Source organism: Copadichromis virginalis, unplaced genomic scaffold (assembly GCF_057382275.1).
Source record: "Copadichromis virginalis isolate Kocher_CV1m ecotype Utaka unplaced genomic scaffold, C_Virginalis_male_GT1.1 unmapped_scaffold_1, whole genome shotgun sequence".
Taxonomy (NCBI): Eukaryota; Metazoa; Chordata; class Actinopteri; order Cichliformes; family Cichlidae; genus Copadichromis; species Copadichromis virginalis.
The window spans coordinates 2,274,698-2,283,107 of NW_028188589.1; the positions used below are offsets into that span (position 1 = coordinate 2,274,698).

Here is an 8,410-nt window from a genome sequence, read left to right on the forward strand (position 1 = left end):
TTGGTTCTGTGGTCAGTCTTAAAGGGTGAAGTTAAACTCTGTAATCTTCACTGTGTCACAGAGTTCAGTGAGTCCCGTTATTCACAGTATCAATCAGATCATCAGAGAACAGCTGATCAGCAATCAGTGGTGCCAACAGCGCCTCCTGTGGTGAGAGGATGCAATAATGCAATGTAGCATTTTTCCACTCAACACTTGCAGTCATGGAAACTGTCTGTTGGATCTGTGTGACGTTGCTTTCTTGGTTAGAGTTCCTCACAAACGTCCAGATGATTCTTCTAATGAGGCGTCGACCATGTTTGCAGCTCTTTGGAAGAAAACGTCGCCCTTTGCCATCCTTACTTTTCTTTGACTTCTTCAAATGCAGCTGAACTCCAGCTGGTATTTTCTTGGACTTTGCAGCTGTTTCTGGTCATCAGTTCATTCCTGCAAACCTCTGAAGCTGAACAACAATGATGCTGCATTGCTGGCTGATCCCAAAAGGTTGATTCTGTTCATCTGGACGTTTTCAGAAACGTTTGCTCACTGATCAGGTGACTTCTTCAGTCTCAGCTGACTGCAGCTTTACAAGCTTACAAACAGCACATTTGCACAATGACTGAAAGCAGCAGCACCTGATATATATGATACTAATATAATACATATACATATATAATCCATACTAATGATGAAGGAACTGAGCTCACAGTCCATTGTTCATTCAGTGAACTACTCAGTTTATTTTGGGCCTCAGAAATGCTCACTCTGTTTGTACATCACTGTCAGCAATAGACTCATTCTGCTGTGTGGACAGGAACACATGTGACATCACTTCCTGTTTGTTTGTGACTGAAGAGGAAGAAGTTTACAAGGAATCATTTAGAAGAGTTTCAAACATCAACTGATTGAATCCATGAATCTGAAAACGTGTTTGTGAGTGAAAGAGACAGACATGTACAGACTGAACTATCTGTTCAACAGTCAGAGTGTTTCTGTAACAGGAGACACTCTTTACACTCCACTCAGCACAGGGACACTGAGGAACCAGGAGACAAGTAATAAAACCCAAACCCAGGATAAAGAGTTTGAGTGAATGTGGTGTTGAAGGTGTGGAGGTGGATCAGAGTGTCAGAGGAGACTCTGTAGAAGGACAGAGTGCCAGCAGGACAGTCCACATACACTGCTGCTCTGTTAGAGACAGAGGAGGAGATGGATGTTTGTCTGTTATTGTGACAGACATAACGAGGACCATCATCAGAGCAGCTCAGACTCCAGGACTGATCATTGTATCCAAACCAACAGTCATCACTGCTTCCTTTCCTTCTGATGCTTCTGTAACTCACTGATATATAAACGTCTCCTCTCCACTCGACCTCCCAGTAACAGCGACCAGTCAGACCATTTCTACACAGCAGCTGAAGATAAACATCAAATCTGTCTGGATGATCAGGATATGACTGAACCTTCTCCACACGTGTCACCTTCCTGTTGTTGTCAGACAGTTGGAGCTCTGTGTTCACTGTGTTTGTGTCGATTGTGAGTTGACAGGAATCTGATGGAGAGAACAAACACAATCCAGCTGCAGTTATTGATCCATCATCTGTTCATTGATTGACACTTTGATGATGACTCCTGACATGATGAAGATGGTTGAATGTGTGCTGCTTTGTTTTCATGAATCCCATTAAAAACACACTTACACTTCCTCAGACCTGGTCTCAACCATCGGACTCCAGCAGGCTCCACCCTGAAAGGAGGAGGGGGGTCAGAGCAGCACAGTCAGCATGCACACATGGACATTACATGGCTCTCACACACACACTGTTACACACTGAGCTCAAAGCTCGGCTCCACTGTTTTATTCAAAGAAATCTACATTTATTTATCAGCACATTTAAAAACAGCTTGAGCCAAAGTGCTGCACAGAGTAGAGAGAAAATAGGAAACATACACAGTAATGACTATAAAGACTGGTCAGGATTGAAAGCTACAGAGTACAAATGTGTTTCCAACCGGCTTTTAAAAATGTCCAGTGTTGGTGACGACCTGATGTGAAGGGCGACTGTTCCAGAGTTTGGCTGCAGCCATCGATAAAGCTCACCTCTGTTTTTACGTCTAGTTCTGGTCAGAAGCTGCTTATCTGCAGACCTGAGGGCTCCACTTGGATTCTTTTGTTAAAGAGAGATAAGATGGAGCCAATCCATTCACAGATTTAAAGACAACCAGATCTGGAAGTGGATTCTACCACGTACTGGTAACCAGTGGAAAAAGCTGGTGATGGGTCGTCTAGCACAGACCCACCGCTGGAACCAGACAATTGATGAGGGAGAGAACTGTGACAGCGCCGTTCCTTCACTTGACCTCAGTCGCTCTCGTCTGCTCCCTCGTAACACTGCTCTTTATTGAGCTTACATGAATATGCACAAGTTCATTATGACGTCTTACACAGGTATGAACAAAGAGTACCAGTCTGTGCATAGTGTGTGTGTGTGTGTGTGTGTGTGTGTGTGTGCGTGTGTGTGTGTGTCTGTCTGTGTGTGTGTGTGTCTTTGTGCGTGTGTGTGTCTTTGTGCGTGTGTGTGTGTCTTTGTGCGTGTGTGTCTGTGTGCGTGTGTGTGTCTGTGTGCGTGTGTGTGTGTGTGTGTCTGTGTGCGTGTGTGTGTCTGTGTGCGTGTGTGTGTCTGTGTGCGTGTGTGTGTGTGTTCCAGATGTGACCCTGTGACCCCAAAGCTGGTGCTAAGAGTCCAGCGGTCCCCCTAACAAAGGGCTCTTATACTTAACCAGACACAGAGTAGGTGTCCTCCTACACCAGGGGTCTCAAACTCGCGGCCCGCGGGCCAATTGCGGCCCGCAGGACGATAGTTTTTGGCCCCACCTTAATATGAAAATGTAATGTTAGTTTGATAATGTATGACACTTTACAGTGTTGTGGGCGGAGCTGAATTAACCCACCAATCAGGGTGGGATATGGATCTCAGGGGACACCAGCCGGGCTTGATGCAAGCAGGGAAACATTTCTCAATGAGTCAAAGTTCCAGCAGCGTTGCCCTGGAGTGTTTCTTTCTTTCTGTGCCTGGCTGGCTTCCTCCTTTCTATTGGGCAAACGCCGACATTCGCCCCAGCGCGCTGCGTTCACAACACTTCAAAAAAAGTTGTTTTTTTAAGTTGCTGCCCAGCGGGACATTATACGTATATAGATTTATACACACGTCAGTGGGATTTAAAGTTATTTTTCCACAGAGAGAGATCTCATATTAACTCTCACAGTGATGCGTAGGCGGCGGGATAAAAGAAAAGTCATGAACTCAATGCAGCCCAATTTAGTCTGCAGTCACATAGCGACACCTGTTCATCGGCAACAACAGTCCCCGGTAACCCGGACTAATTATAGGGTCGCACCGTAATTTGTGGCTCGATGTTTTTATTTGCATCACTGCGTTTGCATTGCAGCAAACATGAACATTACATATATTTCAATATAATGTAAAAGCAGTCAAAACAACTAACATCAGAAACAGCTGATGTTATTTGTTATATGTCACGGTGTCATTTCCGCTTCTTTCTCCTGTAACAACAGCCCGGCGCCGTGAGCAGTCGCCTTTTTTGCGCTCGCTATCCCTGCACTTTCTACCATCTGCAAACGCCACGGTGTTCGTGTCGTCATGAAAGACATGAACATCGAGCGTAAAAACAAAGGAGACTGCTACCGGCTTTTTATCTGCCGATCGCCGTGCTACGGTTGCAAGAAAAAGAAGCAGAAATGACGTTCTCTACGCGTTGAGACGTTCCCCGTCCGTCGGCTAAACGCTTGATTGAAACTTCAATGCGACAGTGACACCAAGTAGAATTATAAATGTCACATAGCCCCAAACATGTCTTTTTCAAAGCCTGCGGTGAAGAGAAAGGTTGGTGATGAGCACCGACAATTTCAGGAAAAGTGGGAAATGCAATATTTCTTTGTTGAGCACAGGGGCACCCCGACCTGTCTTATTTGCACAGAGAAAGTTGCGCTGCACAAGGAATACAATTTGAAACGTCATTACACAACTAGACATGCTGAGCTGGATGCAAAATACCAGGGAGACGAGAGAGCGAACCGGGTTGCCAGTCTTAAAACAGATCTACTGAGGCAGCAAGATTTCTCCAAGAAAGCAACCAAAGAGAATAATGCAGCAGTCGGAGCCACGTGGTTAGTGAGATGATTGCTAAAGCAGGGAAGCCATTCACAGAAGGTGCATTTGTCTAAAAGTGCATATTGCAGGCTGCAAATATAGTCTGTCCGGGAAAGAAAGGTCAGTTTAGCAACATCAGCCTTTCTGCCAACACCGCAGCAGATCGCATTTCTGACCTGTCAAGTGACATTTATGACCAACTGTGTGAGAAAGCCAAATGTTTCAGTGTATACTCAGTCGCTCTTGATGAGACCACAGACATCACCGACACTGCCCAGCTCCCAATGTATGTCCGTGGTGTTGATGACAGTTTTGAAGTGATGGAGGAGCTGCTCACAGTAATTCCAATGCATGGCCAGACCACCGCTCAGCAGATATTTACAAGCTGTGTGATGCCATTGAGAATGTTGGTTTGCCATGGAAGAGGTTTGTTGGAATAACAACAGATGGAGCGCCATCAATGACAGGGAGGAAACATGGACTGGTGGCACAAAACAAACTGGAAGAGGAAGGCGTGGAGGAGGCCATTGCTCTGCACTGCATCATCCATCAGCAGGTCCTTTGCAGCAAATGCCTGAAGTTTGACAATGTGATGTCTATTGTTGTGAAATGCATCAACCAAATCAGATCCAGGGGCTTAAAGCACCGAAGGTTCTGTGCTTTTTTTAGAGGAAATGGAGTCAGAATATGGGGATGTGCTCGACTTCACTGAGGTACGTTGGCTCAGCAGGGGAAATGTATTAAAGAGACTTTTTGAGTTGAGAGCAGAAGTGAAGCCTTCATGGAGAAGGATGGAGTTAGTGTTCCTGTGCTAACTGATCCCAAATGGCTCATGGACTCAGCTTTTCTTGTTGATATGACACATGAGCTTAATGTACTGAACAAGACGTTACAAGGCCAGGGGCAACTTGTCAGTGCTGCCTATGACAACGTGAGAGCATTCTCCACAAAACTGGCGCTCTGGAAAGCTCAGCTCTCTCAGACAAACCTTTGCCATTTCCCAGCATGCAAGGCACTCGTGGATGCAGGCACACCATTCAGTGCTGACGAGTATGTTGATGCCATTTTGAGGCTACAGGAGGAATTTGATCACAGATTTGCTGACTTCAAGACACACAGAGCCACCTTTCACATTTTTGCGGACCCCTTCTCCTTTGATGTGCAAGATGCCCCTTCTGTGCTTCAAATGGAGCTCATTGAGCTGCAGTGCAACTCTGAACTCAAAGCAAAGTTCAGGGAGGTGAGTGGAAAAGCAGACAAGCTTGGACAATTTTTGAGAGACTTGAGCCCTAGTTTCCCTCGGCTTTCCCGAATGTTCAAGCGGACCATGTGCCTTTTTGGTAGCACATACTTGTGCCAAAAGCTCTTCTCCACTTTGGACTTCAATAAGTCCAAGTACAGGTCCAGACTTACGGATGATCATCTTCAAGACATACTGAGGGTCGCAACTGCTTCCTCCCTCAGGCCAAATCTGGCTCGGCTATGCGAGAGGAAACGCTGCCAGGTCTCTAGCAGCAAGGAGTAGGCAAGAGAAGCCATGTTCAGAAGAACAGTTCATTTTCTACAGTGTTCCATTCATGTTCAGAAGAAGGTTATAGAACTGTTAATACAGACATTTCAATCTAAACACAGCAGATATAGAAGACTGAAAGAAACACACAAGTTCACTGACTAAAAATATCTTATTATTATTTTATTTATGTATTACAGATTGATTGATTTTCTTATTAATTCTTAATTTGTTCATTTATTTTTCATATTTTGTGTTAAAAAATAAAAATAAAGAGATTTGAGAAGATTGGAATTTTTTTAACCATGCCTTTCTTGTAGAAAACCTAATGCGGCCCAGCCTCACCCAGACTCTGCCTGCAGCAGCCCCCAGCTAAATTGAGTTTGAGACCCCTGTCCTACACCATAAATCAGTAAGAGAGGGTACGACCTCTCTCATGGCCCCAAGTGGTGTGTGCATGCCAGAGCACTCTGGAAGGCACACAGAGTCTTTACAGACTACTAAGGATCAAACCTCTATCATCATGCAATCGATTATAAAATTAAGCATATATGAGTAAATATTTCTAAGCATAAATGACAATCAACAATATAAACCTTACAGCTGGTTTTAATAACAGAATTCATTTGTTTCTCAAATGAGAAAGAGCTATCGAGAAACACTCCTAAATCTTTAGTTCTTAACTTTTGCAGTGGGCCAAGGTCAACATTATCTGCCAATGCTAAATAGGCTGCCGTTATTAACTAATGCTAATTTGATGTGAATTAGCATTATGCACTAATGCTAACGCTTACTTTTAAACAATGTGAGTAGCTATTGCTAACACTATTTCCCTTAACTTTATAACAATGTGAACGGCTAATGCTAACACTCTTTTTCCTAGCATTACAACGTCTGAGCTGCTAATGCTAAGTAGGCCGCCATTAGCACCTACGTCTAATTTAAGGCAAATATGCATTTGAAGCTAATGCTCATATCGTTTTCCTTTGCTTTATAACAATGTGAGCAGCTACTGCTAAATAGCATTAGCTAATAACAGCAGTCTAATTTAATGCAAGTTAGCCTCATTTGCATTATAACGATGTGAGGAGTTAATGCCAAGTATGCTGCCATTAGCGGCTTATTCTAATTAGGGGTGAATAATTATTACCAGCTAATGCTAATATCGTTTTCTCTTTTTCCTTATAACAACTTGAGCAGCTAATGCTAATTTGATGCAAATTAGCATTATATTAGTGAGCAGTTAATGCTAAGTAGGCTGCCATTATTAACTAATGCTACGTTGACGTGAATTAGCATTATGCGCTACTGCTAATACTGTTTTCCCTTACTTTTTAACAGTGTGAGTGGCTAATTCTAAGTACGCTGCTGTAAATAGCTAATGCTAATTTAATGTGAGTTAGCATTATCCAATAACACTGTTTTCTCTTACTTATTAAAAATGATAGTAGCTAATACTAATACTCTTTTCCGTTGGGTAACAACAAAGTGAGGAGTTAATGGTAAGTAGGCTGCTTTTAGCGGATTATTCTAATTAGGGGTGAATAATTATTAGCAGCTAATGCTAATATTGTTTTCTCTTCCCTTTTAACAATGCGAGCAGCTAGTGCTAGGTAGGCTAGCTGCTCCTGTCTGCCTCTTTGTAACACACACAGACTGAAATGATTCACAGCCTTGTTTCATCCTTCTGTCAGTGTCACTGACTGTCACTGTGACTGTGGACATACAGCATGGGAAACATACACATGGCTGACACTTTATTCGGTACACAGTGGCCACTATCTCAGGTATAGTACATCTGTGACCTAATAAAGTGTATCTAAAGTTACAAAATGTTGTCTCTGTCCAAATATTTATGGACTGTAGGTCTACTTTTAATGAAACTCTCAACATGACTTATCAGTTATCATTAATGTTCCTGCAAACAGACTACTTGGAGACCCCTGCATAAATATCCACGTACTATCCAGCTAGACTAGTGTGTCTGTCCCTGAAAATATTCCTGCATGTGTGATTGCTCATGTCTCATCTGCAGGAAACAAACAGGAAGTGAGTGAAGGACACAGAAAATGTTTCCAGCTCTTCCTCCTCTGTCAGACATTATCTCCATACCTGAGAGTGTCCAGTCTCCAGCCTGGATCCTTCAGTCCAGCCGACAGCAGCTTCATTCCTGAGAGACCTGGATGATTGTAGCTCAGGTCCAGCTCTCTCAGATGGGAGGGGTTGGAGCTCAGAGCAGAGGCCAGAGAAGTACAGCCTTCCTCTGTGATCAAACAGCCTGACAGACTGCAGAATCAGAATCAGAATACTTTTACTTTTGATCCCTGGGGGAAATTATTTAATACAAGTAAGAAAAAAGAGCTAAACTAAGAGAAAAGCAGGAGCGACTGTAACAGGCTCCACGCTGGTTGGCGCATGAATTAAAATTGATTAAAATTAAAAAAATTAAATTAAATTAAAAACAATTAAAAACCTCGTTATGGCCATTCATGCTGTACAAAGTAATTAGACATGTGTGGTATCTACAGAAACGTCAGAATCTCAGCTAAAAGTTCACAAAACCATCTCAACAACCACCAAACAGCTGAAACAGCAGGTGAACAGATCACACAAAAAAGATGTAAACACAAATCCCCCTGATCATCTGTTTTTTAAACATGAAGTGTAGTTTTGGACGTTCATTTACTGCTGGTTCAGTGAATTTTGGTTGGACAGTGATGAAACCTGCAGCCTCAGAATCTGTGAGAAG

The 8,410-nt window shown here is 43.2% G+C and overlaps 1 protein-coding gene across 1 annotated transcript; it reads right to left on the reverse strand.

Annotated features, from left to right (window-relative positions):
* Positions 1-695: 695 nt before the first annotated feature.
* LOC146679521 (neoverrucotoxin subunit alpha-like) lies at positions 696-7,906 on the reverse strand. Its single transcript, XM_085450266.1, has 3 exons — positions 7,774-7,906; positions 1,680-1,726; positions 696-1,531 (listed from the first exon to the last, which is right to left on the reverse strand). Exons 1-3 carry the CDS (start codon positions 7,827-7,829, stop codon positions 1,002-1,004), a joined length of 633 nt encoding a protein of 210 aa, XP_085306392.1. The 5' UTR covers positions 7,830-7,906; the 3' UTR covers positions 696-1,001.
* Positions 7,907-8,410: the final 504 nt, after the last annotated feature.

Coding starts and splice junctions, on each gene's coding strand:
- LOC146679521 (XM_085450266.1), bottom strand. CDS start 7,829: ATGAAGCTGCTGTCGGCTGGACTGAAGGATCCAGGCTGGAGACTGGAC. Junction 1,727..7,773: donor TGGAGACTGGACACTCTCAG/GTATGGAGATAA, acceptor TCCTCCTTTCAG/GGTGGAGCCTGCTGGAGTCC. Junction 1,532..1,679: donor GAGACCAGGTCTGAGGAAGT/GTAAGTGTGTTT, acceptor TCTCTCCATCAG/ATTCCTGTCAACTCACAATC.